The 25,800-nt window shown below is 35.4% G+C and overlaps 2 protein-coding genes across 12 annotated transcripts in view; both read left to right on the top strand.

Annotated features, from left to right (window-relative positions):
• Positions 1 to 25,800, top strand: part of pcs (SH3 domain-binding protein parcas) — a 549,277-nt gene that overhangs the window by 405,831 nt on the left and 117,646 nt on the right. The gene's annotated exons all lie outside the window — the stretch shown is intronic.
• LOC141386472 (uncharacterized) overlaps positions 10,102 to 25,800 on the top strand; it is a 43,848-nt gene continuing 28,149 nt past the window's right edge. Inside the window, exons 1-2 of one of the 11 annotated variants that reach the window (XM_073955019.1) lie at positions 10,102 to 10,289; positions 13,549 to 13,756. In XM_073955019.1, the coding sequence (XP_073811120.1) occupies positions 13,579 to 13,756 (178 nt within the window). In that variant the 5' untranslated portion in view covers positions 10,102 to 10,289; positions 13,549 to 13,578. Of the gene's footprint in view, positions 11,104 to 12,171; positions 12,306 to 12,417; positions 13,225 to 13,548; positions 13,757 to 25,800 lie in introns of those variants that run through there. The other 10 variants (XM_073955013.1, XM_073955020.1, XM_073955016.1 and 7 more) reach the window with 10 other exon arrangements.

Below are 25,800 nucleotides of genomic sequence, written 5' to 3'. Positions count from 1 at the left end.
GCAAAAAATCCCTATGACACCGTGTGAGGTGGTTGGAGTGCATGATAACTCTCGAACGGATCTGCCGATTCGGTCCAAAATATGGCCTTAGTAATATTTTGTCCAAACATAGTTTAAGTTTGAAGATAAGCCATATCGGTCCACTCCTTCAGGTACCTTCCCCACAAAAGTTAAAATTTTTTCGGAAAAATTATTCGTATGGTAACTCTTGAAGGGAGTGGCCGAATTGATCTGTACTTTACACATCCTAATATATCTGCCAGATATAGATCAGGTTCAAATATGGACTATATTTGTCCACTCCATCCGGTACCTCTCACACAAAATTTCGGATAAGTTCACTTTAAGACCTAATATCGAATCGCTTTGATTTTTGTTGAAGCAACTTGCATTCGCTGCCTCAATTGCGATGGTAAACGTTTTTTAGGGGCAAGTCCATACTTCTTGAGCAAACAGCCCAAAGAGTGTAAAAACCCCCTATGGCACCATATGTTGTGGCTGGAGATTCACTTCCATAACGGTCAATGTCGATCCATTCCTTTCAGTATCTCCTCCGCAAAACTTTTAATCTTTAATCCTAATCAAGATTTTTGTCGGTTCAAACGTCCAAAATTTTTAAAACCCCCTAAATACATACGTTTTTTGGGAAAAAATTGTTTCAATATACACAGGCTGAGGGTATATCTCTGTCGGCAAAGCAGACTGATACTTTTTTACTTGTTTTAATTTAATTTAAATATAAACAACCTATCAAATGTGATAAAGAAATTATATTCATTCTATATTACAACATATGGAAAAGAAGCTGAGAAGCTTCACATGGAATCGCTTCCACTTAATTTTGGTGGGGGCAAAGTAGCAACGAGCTGGTTATACATGAACACCGGGGTTTTATAAAACCCGTGATTGAATTATAAAACTCTTTCATAGCTCTGTTAAAAACTCTGAATATGTTACAAACAAAAACAAGTAAGAACGGCGTTAAGTTCGGTCGGGTTGAACTTTTTTTACCCTCGACCACCACTGTATTGAAGTAAATATGAACAAATAGTAACTACTAAGCTCTTTCTCTACATTAAATATAATTCCTTGGAGGAGAATAATATCTTAACTGATGATAGTCACTTTTTACTAATATGTTTCTACCCATTGAGATTCCAAAATACCAAGAGTTATATCCACTTCAGGAGGTAAATGTGACAACACTCTTCAAAAGAGCTCATTGTTGTTATTTCTATCCTCTGACTCATGCTAGAACAAATAAAAGGTAAAGTAAATACTACAACAAATACAACTCAACAACAACCACATAGAAATTTGATTTGTTTGTAATGTTACTGTCAAAGGTATATGTAAACAAAATAAGGAAATGTCTATAAATTATTTGAATTCAAAAAAACTAATAATTTTTCACATTTGAATTTTTCATATTGAATATTTTGGAAAACATGAATGAAAATTCGTTACATTTTCAATTTGAATGTTTCCACATCATTCCATTAAATGCACAATTTCTCGCAGAAAGTAGAAAATATTTGGGGTCGCTGGAAATCCATTGAAAAAGAAGAAGTTGGTTTAATCTTTTGTTTATGAAATCAAAGAAGCACATGTTTATTAGTGCTTTATTTTTTTTAAATTTAACAAAATAGCCAAAGACATAAATACAACAAGATAAGACATTTCTTTTGCTATCATTCTTCAGTGAATGGCTTTTGAATTTAACATAATGTTATGTTACGATATGGTGATATAACATTTTTTTCTTTTATACATTTTTACGTATTTAACCGAATTTACGGATCCAATTGACATGGAATTATTCTTGAATAGATCCTTGAATATATAAATTTCGTTTCTGATACCATTACATGAAATGTTCCTCCTTGGTTGCGATTTTGAATTAACTGCAACCTGTTAAGGGTAATGTTTCTATACAAAGTATCGTAAACATTTTTTTGTTGCATGCATTTTGTCAGGTCTTTATTACTTTATGTCTTTGAAATAGCTCACATAGTAAAAAACGTTGTACCGCCTCTATAAGCGCCGAATCGTTCGCACTTGGAGGAGGTTACATATCATTGATATGAAGAAGTCTTTCTGGGACATAGTTTTTTTCGGAATGATATATTTTTTTCTCAAAAAATATACATATATCCCTAATTTACATCGAAATAGAAATAAATATATAAATGACACTAACGTTACAACCCAGTTCAGTCAGCTGTGTATTGTTGTTACCTATTATTGTTCTACCATGCCTCTGACTAAACAAAATACAAATTACAGCAATCTCGGTTTGAAAACACTATGCAACACTGAAAATGCAAACAACTTCTGGTATGCATTTTTTGAAAGCACATATTGAGACTACAAAAACCCTAGTAGGGTTTTGCCCTGTCATATCCAGTTCGGATTTTATGGCCTCATCTAAACCGGGCTAAAACTACAGTTTTTTTGCATTTATCGGTCCTTTATCTCAGAAACGATTAGGAATTTGGCTTTACCGTCTTTGGCAATATTGTAGCCCTAAACTAGTAGACATTATCTTTTGAACAGGCCACATAAGAAAAACTCCATCTACGGCATCAAAATCGATAAAATATAGAAAATTTTACATAATTGCTGAAATTCTGATCAGTATCGGCTAAACTATTGGGAGTTGAATCAAGTAACCTTTTGCAAAAAACTTCCAAATAAAGTTCTCAACAATTCTTCAGAACATTCTGAAACTCTAAAATGCTTACTTCATGTTGTTTCAGCGATATTTTGCATCATATCTTTTTCAACACGTATTTCAAACACAGTTCACACCAACAGTTTATTCTCGCATTTCGGATTTCACCACATTATTGGTATATTTATTAAATTGTCGTTGTTACATTCCAGCGAATATTTTTCCAAAAGAAAACATTAAGAAAAAATTGATGGTTTTGGAGATATGGTGCTAAATGTATACAAATCATGGAAATTGTCGATATTTTATAAAATGTAAGGCAATAAATGTAGTTTTTTCGATTTCATCATTTCTCCAAATATTTTATTCCTGCCCTTATCTACAAATTTGTTTCAGAGGTCAGATGAAGATTCCCATAGGTTTCAGAGATATAGCCCAGAATTGCTTTAAAAAGTCAATATTTAACCATGTTTAAATGGGGCCATAAGATCCAAGATGCATCTGACACAACAAAATCGAAACTAGGGGTTTTTGTCGTTTGGGTCTGTACTTTCAATAAATCCTCTGCTCATATTGTTTGCACAAGATTACCTTAAAAATGCTGCACAGTGAAATTTGAAAAATACCCCTCGAAATACATAAAATTGGGCTATACCGATCCATGGGGGTTAGACTAAAACCTACATATGTATGTATATGTATATGGATAGTTTTTTGCGAGTAAGTTTTCTATCTTCTGGGAACACAAAATTCCAGTTAACAACCTATTTGGTAGGAAAATATGACTAAAATCTTCACAAAAATCTTAAATCGGGTGGTACCTCTACATGGGGCCTTTGGCTGGCGCATGCTGTCTGATTTTTGCAAGAAATGTTTTGTACCTTTTATAACGTTTTGTACCCCTGGCTAAAACGTTCAACATATCGAAAATCCGTGAGTACCGTTCTATGGGGCTATATAAAGACAAATACCTACAAATTTCAGGTGGAAAGTTTTATACCCCCAACCAAGACCAAAAACCAAATTTCAGCCATTTCGGTGGGATACTCCAACGAATATGTCGATGTGTTACAAACGGAATGACAAATTTACTTATGCCCTCCATATTATGGTGGAGGGTATAAAAATCCCTAAATTTTTAGCTGGGCAGCACCTAAGAGTTATACCAGGGCCCTATTCCACGAAACAACTTATCAACTTTTCATTTTGCACTTAGCAATATTTTTGACAATTCGCACATTTTTCCGTTCCACAGAACCCTTATTATTGACAAGTGATAAGTTGCTAATGAGAAGTTGAGTTTGCTAAGTTTTCTAAAAATGTTTGCTCTCTTCTTGATTTCTGTTCCACAAAAGTCCTCTTCTGCTAAGTGAAAAGTTGAAACTGCCAAGTGTATTTTGCTAAGATGTTGCAAAAAATTGTGCACTTTCGTTCCACAGAAAACTTTGCATTTTGTTTTTGCAGACCAAATTTTGATAAGTTTGCCTAAAATGTGCGTGGTAAACATTCTCTTTGCCAATGTACATTGCTAAAATAAGTAAAGTTTTTAAAACGTTACGACGGGAGATTTTGTTCGGAAATATTGAAAACGCGGTAATGACAAGGATCGATTTAATTTTTCCGAACTTCCACCCTCGGAACCACCCCTTTTGAATTTCCCTCTCCCAACTTCCACCCTCAGAACTTCCATCCTGCGAACCACACCATTCTGAACTTCCAACCTGCCAACAACCCCATTCCGAACTTCCACTTTCCGAACTTCGACCCTACGAACCACCCCATTCCGAACTTCCACCCTCTGAACTTCGACCCTACGAACCACCCCATTCCGAACTTCCAACCTCCGAACCACAACACAAATCACTTACTGCTATGCCTAAATACGTCCGTATTCCCAAAACGTATGTTGTGAAAAAAAGTAGAACACATGTATTCTTATGAGAACTACCGAAATACGTCGAGCGTATACTTTTTGTAAGTTGAACAAATTCAACTATGACAGAACGTTTTGTATGCATGTATGTTTGTGTTTTGTATTTTAAAAACAAAAGCCCAACAGAACCTGAAATACAATTTATTGCAAAGGAAAATTATTTATTTTACGAATGAAAACATTTAAATAAGTTTTTATCGCGGATTTTGTGTTTGAAATGTGATTTTGGACTCAACGTATTTGGGTAATACGGGCGGTCAGAGAGCGTTGTGGTAGAAAGGTGAAATATTTGTGATCGTCCCGTCGTTAATTAGGTATAGCAGTTAGACTTAGCTCTATTTCAGAGAGTTTTTTATTTTATTTTCATTTTATCTTATTTTATTTTTATTTTTTATTTGACTCTATTTTTATTTCTTATTTTACTCACTTTTAATAACAGCAGTTTCTTTTCATTTTTGTTATCGCGTCCCATTTTTACATGTCTTATTTATCCTTGCCAAGTAGAAAATAATGCAAAGATGATAAAATGAGACTTAGCAAGATGACCGAAAAATAAAGCAAGAGAGCACAAAAACATTGCGAAAGAGAACAGTAATACTAAAATTTTAGATGGAAGAGGAACGTCGAGGAACGGACGAAGATAGGTATAATTGCACTATATTCATGTAAGAATTCGATTGGGAAAAGCTGGGGATCAAATCCAGCTATTATACACTGGCTGTATAACACTGTTGTGAGACCCATCTTATCCTACGGATGCCTTGTCTGGTGGCACGTGCTTCGACATAAATCTACACAGACGGTTCCAAGATGGAAGAAGGTACCGGATCTGGCGTCTACTGCGAAAAGCTTTGTCTTGAATACTCATATAGATTGAACAGCGACTGTAGTGTTTTCCAAGCCGAAATCTTCGCGATCAGAATGGCTGCAGAGTTGATAAAAAGTCTGGATGCAGAAATCTTCGTTGATAGTCAGCCGGTTCTTAAAGCCATCAACTCCTCCAACATCAAGTCTGAGGCCGTTCTTGAGTGTAGAACTCCTTTGGTGAACCTCACAAACGCTGTCCGACTCTGTTGGGTACCGGGACACTGTGACATTATGGGAAATGAGAAAGCAGATGAACTGGCAAGACATGGATCCCAATCAACAAGTCTAGCAATCACTGATTCAATCAACCCTCCCATTTGTCTGCTTTTTCGGAGAGTGGCGACATTTTTTGAAGAACGAGCCAAGGAACTATGGCATAATGAATCAAGGTGCAACGTGTCAAGGGCCATTTGGCCGACTCTATCAGCAAACAGAACAAATTCACTCTTAAATTTGAGCAAATCTGAAATCAGGGTATTGACGGGGGTCATTACCGGTCATTGCAACATCCGAGCTCTGTGAAGATGAGGAGGAAACGGAGACTATTGAGCATATTTTATGTCGTTTCCCGATGCTAACTAGAAAACGATATAGTTCAACAGGAGTATGCTTTCCTCCAAGCTTAACCTTCTACTCAAACATAGAACCAACAACCATATATAACATAATCAAAAATTTGAATTGGCTTGGACGGCGCAACCCATAAGCGTAACTACCTATCTGGCAGTTTTCTTACTTACTTAGTTGGCCCATTACAGAACATTTGTTCCATAGACCGAACTAAGAAAAGATCTCCATTCCTCTCTGTTTTTCGCTTGACTTTTTGGAATACCGCGCCTTTCCATTTCTTCATCCACTTGTATGCTCCATCGAAGCTTAGGCCTACCGATTCTGCGTGCACCGCCATGTGGCATTTATTCATACGCCTTTTTAGCGGGTTCATCATCGCTCATTCTCATGATATGGCCTAGCCAACGCAATCGTTGCATCTCGAAACGTTTAACTATATGCATGTCTTTGTATAGCTTATATAGCTCGTGGTTCATACGACGTCGATATTCACCGTCAACGCAAATCGGCCCGTAGATCTTTCGAAGAATTTTCCTCTCAAACACACCAAGCACTGCCTTATCTGCTTGCGCAAGTACCCATGCTTCGGAGCCATACATTAGCACGGGTAGTATCAGCGTTTTGTATAGTGTTATTTTTGTTTGACGAGATGTGGCTTTGTTTTTAAATTGCTTACTTAGACCATAGTAGCATCTGTTGGCCAATACAATTCTTCTTCTTATTTCACAACTGATGTTGTTTGTTGTGTTTATGGCAGTGCCGAGGTAGACGAAGTCTTTAACTACCTCAAAATTGTAGGTACCAACTTCCACAGTTGGCCCGAGCTCTATGGACGCTTTGCGCGTCGACACCATCAATTTGGTCTTTTCGCCGTTTACCGCCAGACCCACTTTCGCAGATTCTGCTTCGACCTTCCTAAAGGTATCAGTTACTTCCTTTACTGACCGTCCCATGATGTCTATGTCATCAGCATAGGCAAGTAACATGTGGCTATTGGTGTAAATTGTGCCATTTCTTTTGACATTTGCATCTCGTATTACCTTTTCCAGCAAAATGTTGAATAGGTCACACGAAAGGCTGTCTCCTTGCCTGAAACCTCTTTTGGTACAAAATTCTTCGGAGAGGTTCTTTCCAATTTTAACTGAGGACCTAGTATCAGTTAAAGTCATCTTACAAAGCCGGATGAGGTGAAATGTGTCGATCTGCATCTCTTGGGTCTTCTCTAGGATTTGCCGCAGGGTAAATATCTGGTCAATGGTGGACTTGCCAGGTCTAAAGCCACATTGGTATGGTCCAATTATTTCGTTGACCATTGGCTTTAGTCGTTCGCACAATATCCCTGACACTATCTTATAGGCAATAGGGAGAAGACTTATGCCCCTATAGTTGGAGCATACAGTCTTATCTCCTTTCTTGTGGACGGGACATAGGATGCTCAGGTTCCAATCGACGGGTACGCGTTCTTCCTGCCAGATGGTGCTAACTAGCTGATGCATACACCTTATCAGCGCGTCGCCTCCGGTTTTAAACAGCTCGGCTGGTAAGCCATTGGCTCCTGCTGCTTTATTATTCTTCAGCCGGTTGATTGCTGTTTTTACCTCATCTTGGCCGGGCGGTATACATTCTATACCATCTTCTGGGATTGGATCTGTGGTATCATCGTCTTCGCTACTATTGGATACCAGCAGATTGGAGAAATGTTCCTTCCATATCCTGAGCACGCTGTCTGTATCTGTTACCAGATTACCTTGCTGGTCTCTACAGGAGGATGTGCCTGTACCAAAGCCATCTGTTTGATGTTTCACTCTTTGGTAGAATTTTCGGACTTCATTCCATTTCTCTCTTTTTCCTGCGGAAAAGACGTTTCTCTTCTCTCCTTTTCTCCCGATATCTCTCTCGTGCGCTACGCGTTGCTACTGATTGTAAAGTAGCTCTATATGCCGCATTTTTCTCTTCGGTAGCAGCACGACACTCCTGGTCATACCATGAATTCCTTTGTGGAGGTCTCTGGAATCCAAGTATGGATTTTGCGGCTGTTTGCATGGAGTGGGCAATATGTTGCCATTGTGCTGTTATGTTATCGGGACAAGGAGTGCTCGCGTTAAGCAATTGGGCTAGTTGAGTGGAATATGCTGTGGCTATCTGTTGTGTTTGCAGCCTATCGATGTCCAACTTCCGCGTTGTGTCTGTTCGTGCTTTATTTGCAACGTTTAGACGGGTACGTACCTTTGCTGCAACAAGGTAGTGGTCCGAATCAATGTTTGCGCCTCGGAACGATCGTACATCCAACACGCTGGATGAATGTCTTCCATCTATTACAACATGATCAATTTGATTACTTGTTCTTTGATCTGGAGACAGCCAGGTGCCCTTGTGAATATCGAGATGATTAAATCTGGTACTGCTAACTACCATGTTTTTTGCAGCTGCAAAGTCTATCAGCCTCATACCATTGTCAGATGTTTCACTGTGGAGACTGAATTTCCCGACTGTTGGGCCAAAAATATTCTCCTTTCCAATTTTGGCATTAAAATCGCCTAGAATGATTTTAATGCCATGGGCAGGGCAACGGTCGTATGTTTCTTCTAAGCGCTCGTAAAATATATCTTTGGTCTGTTCGTCCTTTTCTTCAGTGGGAGCATGAGCGCAAATAAAGCTGATGTTGAAGAATTTAGCTTTTATTCGAATTGCAGCAAGTCTTTCATTCACTGGGGTGAAGCTGGATACCAGATGTTTTAGTCTCCGACTAACTACGAATCCGCAACCAAACTCATGCTTTACGTCATGGCAGCTATAATACAGTGCGTCACCTTTAGGTGTTGTTGTGACGCCTTTCCCAATCCATCGTATTTCCTGTATGGCAGTAATATCGGCCTTGTACTTTTCAAGTACGTCTGCCAATGGGAAGACTGCACCTTCTCTATAAAGAGTGCGAACATTCCAGGTGCAGATTCGCAGATCATGGTCCTTAAAACGTTTGCGGGGTTCGTCAACTTTAGAGGGGTTTGTTTTTCTTTTCTTTCGTTTTTTCATAGTAGGATGTTTTTTCTAGGGGAGGGTTACTAACCCGACGCCCAAACCCAAGTTTAGCTCACTACCTTCATCTTTAATAATCCATTTATTATTACTTTCCCAGCTCCACTATCTTTTTCTTTATTTTTTCTCTCGTTTCTCTTCTGTTGTCTTTTCAGGTACTTCTGAACTTCTCTTTCTACTTATGGATGATCACAATGGACCGAAAGGTCTCCGAGTGGCGTAGTCAATATATATATTGGCTACACATCCCCAAACCTAAGCTAACCTAAAATTTGTTAAGTAAAAAGAGAAACCGAAAAGTAACTTTGTGGAACAAAAAATTATCACTTTTCAAAATAGCTACTTTTTGATAAGTGCAAAGTGAAAAGCGATAAGTTGTTTCGTGGAATAAGGCCCAGGGGCTCAATTCTGTTTCTATGAAAATGGGAAATGAAAACTTTTATAAAGGAGAAAACTGTAAAATGAAAAAAATTATAAAGGAAATATTTTTCATTTCAAATTTTCATAGAACAAGAATCCAGCCCCAGGTCATCTGGTATGAAATATCTGTTAGAATTGGGTTATCTAGTTCCTAGTTCACTGTACTAGTTCCAAAACGTATGGTTAATGTCTAACGTGTGTTATTACGTATACGCAGTTTGTTCATACAAATGATGTGGACCATTAAAGCTGCGTAGTGAACTAACTAAATTGATCCATGTAGTTCATTTGGCACTTTATATTTCAGTGGTAATTGAAATCGTAGAAGCGGTTTCTGCAGTCTTAGGAAGAATGTCAACTCCCCTGTTATATTGTATTTTCACCCCCACTTAACTTCAATTTAATAGGTGGGTTGAAAATGGAGTAGTGGTATCACGAGCTACTTTTTTTGGTAAGTTTTATTCTTATTACATCTATCTATGTACGTACATATGTATGTATGTATCTTATAAATTGTATTGCTTTTTTTAAATCTCAACAATTGAGAAGCTCCTCTGAGTTGAAAGTTATGCATGCTCTCGCTCTCTGTTGGTCTTATTGTGACTTGACTGTGGCAAATTCACAACTACGGTGCTTGCGGTTGTGCTATTGTGGTTGTTACCGTTCACATAGCTGGTGTTGACGTCTAAGACATTTGGTCTTTTACTGAAAGTTGGTAAACCACCTTGAGTTTAGTCTGTCGTGATACGCGTTTCAGAGAGGTGGTTCGAGCAAAACTTTAACGGCAAAGTTGGCATTCACGTTTATTTTTTTAAACAAAGTATAAAAACAAAAAATAACTACACGCATGCGCACTTACACATTCTCCAAAAGGTATTGGCAATACATGTGCATGAATGTGCATAAGATACACATACCAGCAACGTAGTATCGTGTATACGTGAGAGTTGTATTCACCGAGTGTCATTAATACAAACATATGTATGCCGTCGTATAAAATTGTATTCGTGCGACACAAATACGATGGAAAAATATTTTACAGTGTTTTATATTTCTTCTTGTTGTTGTTATTGTTGATCGCATAAAATACCGTCCGATGTTGAAGCTATAACTGATTGATATGCAAAGTGTGTTACAATTCATTTTCTATACCAAACCAAAAAAGGAACATACCCATACATCTACACATATATGTACATATATCAATGTGTATGCGAGTACATACTGTATATACAATCTGTGTGTCTGAATATGAAAAAAGAAACATATCAAAAGCGACTAATAAAAACAAAGAAATCCAAACCAAGATATTCGAATACGTAATGATTGGAGTGAAGTTGCATTCAAATGACTGGTGAAAAATCACCCTCTCCTCATCTAAAACTGACAAATTTACATACTGATGCATATTTAAATTTGCGTCTATGTACCAAGTGACGTTAATATGTACATATACATACGTACATACATAATTATTTGCTATGTGCCTTTAACACGAAAAGAAATTGAAAATTTATCAAAGATATAAATTTGATATAATTTTAGAGAAAATAAACGATATCAATGATTGAAAGGACAAACAAAAACATGTTGCAAGGCTGAGGTAATGGACCACGTACAAGGAGCAAAGACCACATATCTACTATCATGTTTGTGTCTTAAGTCTTTCGATTTTTAAACAAAACAAAGTGAAATACATACATACTAAAGTAGATTTTGGATTAAATTGAAAATGTGTTTTATTTCATTTGAAACCTGATATCTTAACATTACAAGCTGTGATAAAATATAACTAATGCAAGTAGACACCTGAAGAAAAGAATTATACAATCTATACTTAAACACTAAAGTCTTTTGACGATTAGAATAGTGACAAAATTACAGTTTATATCAGTTGAGGGTTCTTATTAGCACGTCTGCTAACGGCAATTACCAAACATTGCTTATCAGTTCACCCACACATACATGAGTCATTATGTGATTTTTTACATTAGGATATTAAACTTAAAACGAGATTAGCGTTGGAAAATGAATTTTGTAAAAATAACTTTAGAAGCTTCTGACATTTCCGTGGTGATGCCGTGACCACGAAACATTTAAACTTTAATGCAAAAACAAATGTCAGGATAATGAATTACCTCATCCATTTCATAATTCTAAATTAAGGCAATTCAGCAGTGAATTCCAAGTTTGTGAGAGGATTCTGTTTGATCACTGCCAGGTGGTCCAATAAATCTCAACCCCGAATAACAGAAGATTTCACGGTAAATAGGTGCAATAGAAAAACTAATCCATACCCGATTAAAGGAGGGAAAATCGAGGTCCGAAATTATTTACAGTAGACTCAACATTACTGTAAATTGCTTAACTGAAATATATGGTGATAACTAAAGCCTAGGTTTTTGTGATCTGTAGTGGTCCCTTTGTTGACTAGTATTTCAAAAGAACTGAGTTTTTCAGAAAAAACATGACTAATCTGGTTTTTGGATTTAAATTCTCAATTAGATATAGTTGGTATTGGCTTATTCCCCCACAAACAATCGACTCCAAGGCAACTCATATCTTGCTCATACAATAAAATATGCAAAGAAAAAGAATTTTTATTCTTAGTCACCCTTCCCATTCAATCTCTTCCGTCTCGAAATCAAAACCAGATTTTCAACAAAGAAACTTGTCAGGCTGAGTCGAGTCGAGATGTTGGTAGGTAGGGTCTTAACTTAAATGACAAATATCGATGGATTTAATTCTTGCTGTTTTTTTTTTCATCGCTGCCAAATGAACTACGTTTGCTATTAACATTTAATTGTGAGTACATACAAACATCAGGTCTGAAGTTATGTATGTTTATAGGTCTGTATATTTGCACGATACATACAACAAGACAACAGCAAGAAATTGTTAATAACGAATAAAATAGCAAAAGCCAACGCGTGACCTTTAACGCGCAGAGACAGACAACTGGTATTTGATCTCAAAGAAAACCACTAAACAACAACAACGACAACGGCAACAAGTGGAAACGGTTTAATAATAATAATAAAAAAAGAAAAATTGAAAAAAGAAACAACGCAAATTATTTTAAGATCAAAAAATATGGATTGTAGTATGTCTGTAGTTCGGTCGGTCGATCGGTTCGATCGGTTGGTTGTTGATCAAGCTTTGGGTCGAATTGTCTGCAAGCTTTCAGAAATTACTTGTGAAGTTAAACAAAAACAAAATGTGTTGATACTATACAATTTTTATTAATATCTAACGCTTGTGCATAAACGTCTAATAACAAAATCACAAAAAACAACAACAACAGTAGTGAAAAAGAGAAACCTGACTTAAAGAGCAACTTCATGTGGATGAAATAATGAACGTCTGATACAAACACAAACGCTTACATACACACACACGTTTAGTAACAACGGCTCAAGGTGAATTACAAAACGTACTGGAATATGAATAAAAAATATGTGTGTTTTGTGAAACAAACGAGGAGATAACAAAATGGCAAAACACCCATAAAGGCAAATAATGAAGAATAAACCACAACAGAAAATACAATTCCAAATTTTTAATAAAAAAAAATTAAAAACGAAACAACGGGTTATTTTTTCAATAAAAAATCAAAAAGCGAATATGCCTAATAAAAAATAACGGTGTCAATTATATCAAAAAGAAAAAAAGTAATCATCTCTTTGTGTCTGTGAATCATCGACAGACATATTTGCCAAATACGGTGTGTGTGGAAAAAAATATTCATAACAATCCAAACCCATCCCCCTTAAACCCCCCCCCCCCCCCCAAAATCAATCTATAAAACTTTTGTAGTGCAAAGTGGTTGCAACTGCTGCTGCTGCTCTTGATTCTGCTTCTGCTGACTATTAACATTTTTTAGCATTTATCATCCATCGTCTCATATGAACAGCAGCATACTACGTACCAACAATGCATTTAAACTGAAAAAAAAAAAAATACCAGAGCTGACTGAAATTTGTCTTTTGTTTTTCTTATTTCTTTCTCCCCTTCTCTTCTCTTCTTCTTTTATTTTGTTGCTTTAAAGAGTTGAAATCTCCGTTGTTAAATTTTAATAATGACTTTGCCGGCTATAAAAAAGCCACCGAACCAACAACATTCGGATTGTTGTTGGCGGTGGCTTTTTCGTAATGTGAAGATGAGTACGGCGGTTATAACGCTGCCATGTTTGGTGTTCATGATGGTGATGATGATGTTGGGGACAACAATGATGGGTATTGGCGTAAACGCACAAGGTGAGTGGCTTTTACACTTGTTTAATTACAACAACAAAACACAAAACTAAACTTGATAAGCGTATTATTATTTCTGAGCGTTTGTATGGTCTTTATCGAGGAATTTTGAATGATTCTCTTTCCGAAGAATCACAAATTCAGACAAATTCAGTTATTTTCGGGTCATTTTTTCTTCTTCGGAAATATTTATGACTACAGAATACAAGAACAAGCAGAAACTTGTAGATGCGGATTTTTTTCAGACTTCAAAAATGTTAAATAAACCAAATGAAATCGAACTTTAAGTCAACGGCCACACATTTGATGAGTATTGTGGTTATGAGTGGTTGAAGGTTAAATGAGCCAAAAACAATGTAGGCCGAATTCTATAAAAATAAACCCCACTTGATAACTTCTTATACATGAACCTCGATTATCCGTGAATCGATTATCCGGGAACCTCCATTATCCGGGATAGATAATAAATGTTGGTATTTTTTCCATTTCCTATATTTTTCGTTATAAATTTTATTATCCGGGAGTAAAAGCACACTTTCCAATAAATTTGATTAAGCAAACAAGAGGTAAACAAAAGAAAACTGGAAATTCACCCATATTACACAATTGGTGGACAAAGTCAATTCAGATGAATCTGAAGATGGTATTATGTATCCTTTTAAATTTTTGTAGATAACCTTTAAAAATATACAAAAATTACTGACTCTATTATTATTGTACAATACTATGCCATTTTTACTTAAAAATATGTTCAAAAACTGCATAAAAACATTGCCTCCATTATCCGTGAAAATCGATTATCCGTAATGCCTCCGGTCCCGACCATCACGGATAATCGAGGTCCGACTGTAGTACATTTACATTTACGAAATCGAGTGGATTTCAACTGTCAATTCCTTTGCATATACGTCAAATGAAATCTCATCAGAAACTCATTGGATTTCATTTGACGTTTAAGCAATGCAATTGACAGTTGAAATCGAGTGGATTTCGTAAATGTAAACCTAGCATAACCCCCTGATTTTGTAACAATTCCCCATTCAAAAGTCAGCGTTCCACATTTGCGCTAAGGCAGGTAAATAGATCTACAAAATTTGACAATTCATGTGACAACAATAATTTTTTTACAAACACAGGGGGTAAATTTGTACGATCTTGTCAATATTAAATGGATGATTCTTTACTGTGGTTCATTATCTCGTCTATAATAAGGGGAGATAAGATTCTTTGAGATGTCTGGATCCGATTCGCTTGGAAAAATTACAATTTCTCTCTCAATGATCTGCAAAGTGGAGGGAATTTGACAACGCACTATACTGTTTTTGTAAAATATTGTTGTTGTCACACGAATTGTGAAATTTTGATCGATTTACTCGCCTTAGCGCAAATGTGGAACGCTGATTTTTGAATGAGGAATTCGTAATTATATATAGAACGTTTCTACGAAGAATTAGGTCTGTATGTCATCTAGGGGCTGAGCTATGGATGCCCAAATTATTACGAATATAGACGAACGAACAAAAAATAGTTACAATAACAGGGGGTTAATCATTATTTCTGTAGGGAATCTGATCAAAACACATAAAAAATAATTTAAAAAAATTAAGTTACAGTGTTTTATTTATAAGCACACCAAAAACTAGGCAATAATTTTTCGCTTGGCCTCAATAAGTATATTTTTCTTCATGATGGAATCTCTCAAATAAAAAGCTTGTCTATTAATTTTGTCGCCATTTTTAATTTAAATGCATTCGTTTTATGTGAGAGATTCCATCATGATGAAAAATATACTTATCGAGGCTAAGCGTAAAATATTTTTTCTATTTTTGGTACATTTATTATTTATTTATAAAATTTATGTTATATTTAATACAAGATAAATTGGAAGAATAGCATTAGCAGCTTAGGCCATCAGCTATGGTGCATTCATGGTAGAACAAACAAGGTAAAGTAAATACCACAACAAATACAACTCAACAACCACATAGAATTTTGGTTTTGTTTGTAACATTAGTGCCATCGGTATTTGTAAACAAATTTGAATTTGAAATTTAAAAAAAACTAATATTTTTCACATTTGATTGAAAATTTTGAAAAACGTGAATGAAAATTCGTTGCATTTTCAATTTGAATGTTTCCATATCATTCCACTAAATGTATAATTTCTCACAAATAGTAGAATTCTTGCAAAAAATTTTGGAATCGCTGGAAATTCATTGAAGAAGGAGAAGCTGTTACAATCTTTTGTTTTTGAAATCAAAGAAGCACATGTTTATTAGGGCTATATATTTTTTTTTTAAATTTAACAAAATATCACATATATTAACAAGTGTTTTAAGACACGGCACGTTGGAGGATGTAACATGTCATTGATATGAAGAGGTCTTTATGGGAAATATTTTTTTTTTTTTGATGATATATTTTTTTCTCAAAAATTATATCCCTAATGTACATCGAAAATAGAAATAAATATATTAAATGTCGTATGGAATTTGACACTAACGTTACAGCCCAGCTCAGTTCGCTGGGTATTGCTGTTACCTTATATTGTTCTACCATGGGCTATTTCAGTATTTTTGCCAAGCCTTTTCTTATTTGCCCTACTTTTTGTCATATTGACTATACGACGCTAAAGTTGTAGTTTTTTTCCAGATATGAATGTAATCTACTATTTACAAAATTTTGAAATAGATGAAGTCTTTAACAACTTAAAATTGATAGGAACCAACTTCCACAATTGGTCCGAGTTGTATGGATTCATTGGGCGTCGACACCATCAACTTGGTCTTGTCGCCGTTTACCGCCATATCCACTTCTTCCTTCTTTTCTAGTGACCTATTCGGAAAGGTTCATTCCTATTTTAACTGAGGACCGGGTATCAGTTAAAGTCATCTTACAAAGCCTAATCAGATTTGCAGGTACCAAATTCAGACATGGCTTAGAATACCTTTGAACGTAGAGGCTGCCGTTGACTGTTTTATAATCGACAAAAAGGGTCTTGGGTCTTTTCCAGGATTTGCCGCAGCGTATGTATATCAGGTCAATGGTGGATTTGCCAGGTCTAAAGCCACGTTGTTATGGCCAAATTATTTCGTTGACCATAGCACAATGTCCGATTTTCCAAAAAACCTGACCAAAAATCGAAAAAAAAATATCAATTTACACTAAGAAGGGTCAGATATTGCTTATAGGATCCCAGTGCGTATAGTTATGGAAAAATATATATGTACATATCTTGTTTAATAAGTGGGTATAAAAGCAGGTCGAAGTGACCCTATTTGGATTTGCATTTTGTTTTTTTTTTTTCAATATTTAAGTTGTTTATAAATCTATGATAATATGCAAAATAAACAACGGTTATTAAATATTTTCTTTTTGTAATTGTAATGAAAGGTATGTTAAACGTATTTAAGATGTTCAGTGTCGCCAATGAATTGTGCGTTCTTTAATAATTGATGTCCGTACTTGTTAATTTTTTCAAGATCAATTTTCACAATAAATTATGAAACTAGTTGTGAGTAAGATCGAGTTGGGCCGTGTAATTTATCATTTCATAAAAAAGGAAGGATTTTTTACCAATTTCCATCGAAACATCCTGCACATATTTGCACTTTACGTTTTTATGTGATATTTTGTCTTGCAGGTATATACAGATTTTCTTTTATTCAGAATGTCAGAATATAGTATAGGGTCACTTTCTGGCGTTTGGGAAGAATTTAGAGTTTTGATATATTTTAAGACCTATAGTAAAATTTTATGGCGAACAAATTTCTAGAATATTTTGGTCTGATCCGACCACATTTTATAGGAGTTTTTAAAGATTTGAGGAAAAAGGGACCAAAAGGACCCCTTTTATGACTCGCACGAGGGTTAATTTTTCTAAGACAAATATTCCTCGCATTCTTGTCAGTCAAGTTGCCAAAGACATTATACACCTACAGTGCAGGGATTCCAAGTGATCTTAACTCAAATATTTCCAAAACTGTAGAAATTGTGGAAGCTTGGCCCCTATTTTAGTTTCTTGGTTTTTTGGCAAAATTGATACCGACATTTCCTTGGTATGTAATGCAAATAGAGATTTTATTTCTTTGGTGACTTATAGTGAAATTTAGCTGAGAACATTTTTGTCTTTGACGCCATTCTTCTAAAATGATGCTTTGTATGACAATTTTGCCAAAACTTTGATGAAGTACGACATTAACCCTAAAATGTTTTTCTAATTTGCATATTTCTGGAGTTAAAGTAAGATATAGAGTTTTGGTGTATTCTAGGACCTGTAGTAAAAATTGATGGCGAAGAAATTTGTAGAATATTTTGATCCGATAAGATCACATTTTATAGGAGGAGGGACCAAAAAGACCCCTTAAATGACCGCCTGAGAGTTAAATAATATCAAAAATGTAATCAGCGGCCCGAAAAACATAAGAATTAAAGGTAAGGTCAAAATCCATTCATTGTTAGAGTTTTGGCCAGGTTTTTCGGAAAATCGGACACTGTGCATAGGCTTTATTCATTCATCTCTGACACTATTTTGTAAGCAATAGGGGGAAGTACTTATGCGCCTATAGTTAGAGCATACAGTCGTATCTCCTTTCTTGTGGACGGGACACAGGATGCTTAGGTTCCAATCGTCGGGTACGCGTTCTTCCTGCCAGATTTTTCTAACTAGCTGATGAATACACCTTATCAGTATGTTGCCAACGGTTTCTGAACAGCCCGGCTGCCATTGGCTTTTACTGCCTTATTATTTATTTATTTATTTATTTCATAATGTAATACAAAGCCTTTATGGGCAAAAAATATATTACATTTTGATAATACCTGAAATGTTAATCATAATACATATAATTAGATATCGTTGGCTCCCCAGCCCTTTTTTACATTGTAGTTATTTCAAAAATAAATCAATTTAGTCCTAGTAGCAATAACATTACCCAAAGTCTTATTGTACGATTTGTTATTTATAACTAGTTTGTGAAAGGTATATATCAAGGAAGAATATCATTATATTATTAGTGTTTATGTAAAATTCATTGCATTGGTAGAATAAAAACTATATAAGCAGCCATTTATTCCGAACGATTAGACAAGTATGCCCTAATCTTAAGTCGAAATGCATTATTAGAATGCGAAAAGATACGCAAATCAAGTGGTAAATAGTTCCAGCATCTGGCAACTTGCACCACAAACGAGCCTTCAAACCAAGAGTTGTGTATAATAGGAATCATTATTTGAGTATTTCTGATCGAGCCCAAAAAAGTAAACAGATTACACAAATTCTTAGGAAATCCTGTTTTCACAACTTTATAAAAGTGTAACATATTACGTATATCAACATAATCTCGAAATGAACACCCTAAAAACTTAGTTACAAAGCAGGAAATATGTTCGCGTATGCGAACATTGTAAACAAATCTAACTATAGTATTCAGAATACGTTCTAATTTCAAAAAAATAGTTTCATTCGCACCTGATATAATCTCAATAGCATATATAATTCTAGGCATCAAAAGTGAATGAGCAATTCTAATTTTAACCCAAGAGGGTAAAAAAATACTAGTTGAATATAACTTACGCAAAATATAGTAAATTTTTGATTGAATAGTATCTATATGGAATCCAAATTTTAGTTTATTATCCAGTACAAGTCCCAGACATTTATGACTATCCACTACCTCAACACTAGACTGTCCTAAAGAAATATTAAGATTTTGTACTTCAGATCCAAAAATAATGGCCTTAGTTTTCAGGGGGTTAATTATATATATAATATATATAATTGTTCCACAAACATCCCAGATGGGACAAGGGAGACTTCTCTCATATCAATGAGTGCACGCCGATTCATATTGGCTCAATGATATGGGACCTACTTTTTATTGCCGAGTCCGAACGGCGTGTCTTACGACACCACTTGTAGAGAAGTTTTTCATGGCTTAAATACTCAGGAAATGTCGCCAGCATTACTGAGGGGGAATTTTGCCACCGTTGAAAATTTGATGTTGCTTGGCCTGGGATTCGAACCGCAGACCTTCTGAGTGCAAGGCGGACGTGCTAACCATTGCACCACGGTGGCCCCCAGGGGGTTAATTACTAACGAATTATTTTGAGTCCAGCTCAAAGTCTGATCTAAACAATTATTGATTATTATTATTAGTCTTCAGGCAGTTTATTCCTGTTCTTACATCATCTTGGCCGGGCTGTATATATTCCATGCCATCTTCTGGGATTGGATCTTCGCCGTCTCCCCTACTATTGGATCCCAACAGTTTGGAAAAATCATATTTCCATATACTAAGCGCAATATCTGTATCTGTTACAAAATTGCCTTGCTGGTCTCTACAAGAGGATGTGCCTGTGCGAAAGTCATCATTTTGATGTTTTACTCTTTGATAGAATTTTCGGATTCCATTCTGGTCCAGTACATTTCGATTTGTTCACACTCCCGCTTTAACATTTCTCTCTTCTTCCTGCGGAAAAGTCGTTTCTCTTCCGATGCTGACTTAGTTCATATTTACATTAGGCAATTTTCCTTGCGGCGATTGTAAGTTTGTAGGTGAGAGAGGGTGTTGAGAGGCAAATGGTTACCATATGCCTCACCCCTCTCTCCATCAAATTGACAATTGCCGCAAGGAAAATTGCCTAATGTAAATATGGACTTAGATACAACAATTTTGTTTATATTTGCTCTGTTCCAGAACCTGCAAGAAGCTACTATTTTTTACTACGATAACAGTTTGTCCTTTATGTTATCGGAAAAAATAGTACAAATTAGTAGAATCTTGCAGTACTGGAACATACCAACAATTTTTTAGCAAGCCTACATAAATACAAATGTAGAACCCAGGTGTTCTTATGAATAATGCCGAAATATGTCAAGCGTATAAAATTTAAAGTGGAACAAATTCAAAAATTTGGCGTCCTACCCATGTCCTTATCAACACTTATTTGGTCTGTTCCAGTACTGCAATAATCTACTAATTTTTACTATTTTTTTCGATAACATAGGAAAAAATGTTATCGTAGTAAAAAATAGTAGCTTCTTGCAGGTTCTGGAACAGAGCAATTGTTTATATTATACGTAGCATTTATATCGAAATTATTTGAAGAAAGCAAATGGGAATTTTATACAAACAACATAAAATTATTTTTTGAAACAAAAGAATTTTCAGTGTAAAAAATGTTTCTGGAAACAATTTTTCTTGTGAAGAAAAATACAGTCAATGCATTGTCCCAATTTGAACTTTTTTGGGGAAAGGGTACAAATTCCACATGGAATTTTTATTCATGATTGCCCTGATAATCATATAGAAGTCCGCACATTTCCCACATGATACCATAATGCGTTTTAAGATTGGTTTTCGGTAGCTCACAGTCAATAAATGTTAAAACTGAAATATTGTAAAAATCCGAAACATTTTAATTTATTTTTCTATTCTTCCCCCATGGTACCAATTCACGTCATTGAATTGGTTTCTCTAAACATCTAGTTGAATTTTTCTTTGATAAAAAGAAATTTAAAATCTATAATTTTTTTGAGTCACGCTGCAAAGCACATCCCCTTGCTTACAACTATAAAGTGTTATAATTATAGAGCATGCTCCAATAGCATCAATTCTTCTTTAGGCTAGATGTTTATTGCAAGTTTCCACCGGTAGTGGTTAGAGGAAAGACAGACAATTTTTTGTTTTCAAATCTTAAACAAAAATATTTGAAGAAACGAAGAAATTTTTTTGCTTGCTTCAGCTCTTGGTTATAAGTAAGCAACTGTTTTACAAAATGTGCAATTGTTAGTTGCCTTTTTACTGGTACAAATGCTTCAGAAGATGTTCAATTCAACTCTGTGGACATTAGCTACAATTGAGACTAATGGCGACTTTAAAGTTCAAAATAATTTGTTCAACTTATATTGCCTATGTTTTGCGGTTTTTTTTTCTATGAATGCATCATTCAATTGGCAGATTATGAACAAGTAAAAAAACGTCATGTTAAAAAATGGGGAAAATGTCTGCTTGTCATTCTAGTTATGCATGTATGTATGTACATATATCAGGAAAAAATGTCTAAAATTGTATTTTCCATTTCAAAGAAATCAAAAAAAAATTATACTATATCAATGATTTTTGGTACATAGATTAAGAAAAATAGCAAAAATTCGTGAAATAATAGCAAAATTTAGAAAAAATCGAATTCGAAGAAAATCTGAAGAAAAAAAATAAAAACAAGTAAAAAAGTGTCAGTCTGCTTTGCCGACAGTTGTATACCCTCAGCCAATGTGAATTGAAACTTTCATCTACTTACAGATAGAATGTATTTAGCGTCTCTTCAGAATTGTGTGGCCCTTGTTCAACATTTAGACTTGCCGACAAAAATGTGGATTAGGAATTAACACAAATGTTGAACTTTTGTGGGGGAGGTACCCTTAGGGAGGACCGATATGGGCTATTTTAGAAGTTAAACTAAATTTTGACAAAATATTAGGAGATCCAAAGTTTGGACCAAATTGGTTGCACCATTCAAGTGATATCGTCCTAACATTTTATTGACATTTTTTTAAATATGTATTGGGGAGAAGTACCGGAAGTTGGAGACCGGTATTGCCCCATGAAACTAAGTTTGGATAAAATATGACGAAGACCAAATGTTGCACCAAATCGGTAGAACAGTTCGAGAGTCACATATGATGACATAGGGCTTTTTACACCTTTCGGGATGTTTTCCCAAGAAATATGGCCTGCTCCTGAAAAAATTTTTACCGTCGTAATGGAGGTAGCGAATGCAAATCGCTTCAATAAAAATCAAAGTGATTCGAGAGCAGGGGTTAAAGTGAACTTATCCGAAATTTTGTGTGGGAGGTACCCTAAGGAGTGCACAAATATAGTCCATATTCGAACCTGATCTATGTATATCTAGTAGATATATTAGGATGTGCAGAGTATGGATTACATCAGTCACTCCCATCAAGGGTTATCGTGCGCATATTTTTTCCGAAGATTTTTGAATTTTTGTGAAGGAGGTACCTGAAGGAGTGGACCGACATGGTTTATCTTCGAACTTAAACTATGTTTGAACAAAATATTACGAAGGCCAAATTTTGGACCAAATTGGCAGATCCGTTCAAGATTTATCTTGTGCTTCAACCACTACACACGGTGTCATAGGGGTTTTTTTTGCACCTTTCTGGCTATTTTTTCAGGAAGTATAGACTTGCCCCTTATGAAACTTGTACCGTCGTATGGGGGACAGCGAATACAAGTTGCTACAACAAAAATCAAAGCGATTCGAGAGCAGGTCCTAAACTGAACTTTTCCGAAAATCTGTGTGGGAGGTACCCGAAGGAGTGGACCGATTGAGTCCATATTTAAACTTCAGATATACAACTTTCACGATATACAAAGTGTGGGCCAAATTGGTTACTCCCTTCAAGAGTTATCGTGCGCACACATTTTCCTAACATTTTCGAAATTTTGTGGGGGAGGTACCGGAAGGAGTGGACCGATATAACCCATCTTCGAACTTAAACTAACTTTGGGCAAAATATTACGAAAGCCAAATTTTTAACCGAATCGGTTGCTCCGTTCGAGAGTTATCGTACGCACCAGCCAGCCAGACAGACGGACAAACAGACAGACAGACAGACGGACGGACATGGCTAAATCAACTCCAAATTGTCTGAAACCCATTTCGTCCAAACATACTTGGCGTCTAAAACCATTATTTCGATGAGGCACATTTTGCCCGTATGAAAGTGTATATACCCTCGGTAGCATAAATGCTGAGGGTATAATCATCCCAGAAAAAATTCGGATCCGTTATTCATTACGTAACCCATTACAAAGTAATGTAAGCAAGTTTCTTTTCGCATTACAAGTAATCTGAAAAGTAATGGGTTACTTCTTAAAAAATTTACAAGGCAAACCTACTTACGTAGCGTAAATTTCTATGTAAAACACATTCAAATATATGTTCACTTGATCTTAGTAAGCGCTGGCTATCTCTATCATGTACACACATTTATAAATAATGGTGGTTGTTTATTGAAACGCATGGAAATAAGCAACAACAGACACATACATAGGTACATAAAAAATTCCAAAGAAATACTAACAGACTTTAATAAAAGAAACACGGAATGAAATAAAATATTTCCATTCACCTTTTTGATTCAATTATAAAATTTCCAATTATAAAATGTATTGGGCATTTAATTTACTAAAAAGCACCATTTCTTTAAAAAAAAAAAAAACACAAACCACTGCTTTTTTTCACTCACATTACCGTCTTTACTCAACGATTGTATTTAGACAACTGAAAAAAAGAACAACATAATTTGTCTCTTTTCCTCTTCGCTACGTTGGTTAACAACAACAAATCACGAACACATGTGTTTGGCCAAAGCTTCTGCGTCTCCTATTACACCATACACAGCTCGTTTTTATAAAACAGCATTCCGCATCCGCGAGAGCCCTGTTGTTACTCTCTTTGACAAAAATCCTCTCTCCACCCATAAAAAATATGTTGGTACCCAAACAAATAAAATTGAGATATGTTACAAAATGTTGCAAACATATATTTGTTTGGACACAAACAAATTATGTTAAGATCCAAACATATATTTGTTTGCAAACCAGTCCCAAACAAACATTTGTTTGGATCCAAACATATTTCTAACATATATTTTTCTGCGTGTACGATGTATGTGTGTACATATCTTACATTTCCATATACATATATATGTAATATAATAAAGGGCCTTGGTTCTACTTAGGAAAAACGAAAGTGCCAAAAATTTGCTTCGATTTTTAACATATCTGAAATATGTAGTACATGAGTTGATAAATAGCATATATAGTTTAACAGGTACATGTACAACATTTATCCACCATTGACTCTGTTTAATTGAATTCTTCCAAATACCATTAAACAATGCATTTCATTACATTTTATTAGTGAAAGGAAATAGGCAATGTGTTAAATAGGCGTTCAATTCTGTCCATGAAACAAAGACTTTTTATTAGTGGCTAAATTCTTGCACTGTTCGTTTCTTAAGTCTTTTGTTTTTTTGTTATTCAAGTATTCGCCTGCTTAACTAACACATCGATAGTTTACTGCAATTGCATTTTAAACTTGTGGTCGTGGTGGTGGTGGTGTGATTGCACTATTTTAGCAGAAGTAATTTCTTGTTCATCTGTTAACCAAATGAAAAAGGCAACGAGAGAAAAAAAGAAACAGAATAATATTTAATAGACTAATATTTTGTTGAGGAAAAAAAACTAAAACAACCTTTTAGTAGCGAGCTCTTGTTCAGCCGTTAAGGCTTTTAGCAAGTATCTGTATTTACGGTTGTGATTTGTTGCAAATACCTGAAAACAGACATGGTTTTTCTAGAGCATAACACTAGCCCACCACCACAGCTTCGGGTGCAATATGTATCTCTTGAGATGTGAGTCTACATCGCGGTGGTTTGTGTTTTTGTTTACTACCAACACGGGCAGCCAGTCATAGTCTAAGCACGGTTGCACGATTGCAAGCTGCGCTGTTTTGGAATGGCGTTCGCAATAAAATTGTAAATAAACAAATTTTCCAACGAGTTTTTCTTGTTTTCAACACCGCACTGGCTTGCTGCTGGCTAACTCAATTTGGACATAGCATTTGTAATTCGAGCAAGTTGCTTTCTGGAACTTAGAAAGAAATAAACCAGTGGGGGTTGTTAAAAAGCATAAAGAAGCAAAAAAAATCAAAACAACAACATTAACAACTACTTGGTGCTAGTATTTAGCTGTAGTTTGCGCCAATGCAGCTTACATAAATCTAGACACCTGTTGTTGCCTTTTTAAGGTAAACAGAAAAAAAGAAGAAAAACAAACAATTACGAGTACATAGAAAGGGAAATGTGTATTGCTTTTGATTTCTATATAAAATATTTGTGTCTGCAATTAAATTACTTGTGGGTTATACATTTGATGTGTTCTTTTATTGCTCTCCAAAGGCATGTACCCACAAACAGCATACATTCCCAAATACAAGCCATTATTTTATATTGGGTG

This window comes from Musca autumnalis, unplaced genomic scaffold (assembly GCF_047663935.1).
Source record: "Musca autumnalis isolate F117 unplaced genomic scaffold, ASM4766393v1 scaffold_5, whole genome shotgun sequence".
Lineage (NCBI taxonomy): Eukaryota > Metazoa > Arthropoda > Insecta > Diptera > Muscidae > Musca > Musca autumnalis.
The sequence above is the reverse complement of the archived record's forward strand: the minus strand, read 5'-3'. Positions and strand labels throughout refer to the sequence as shown.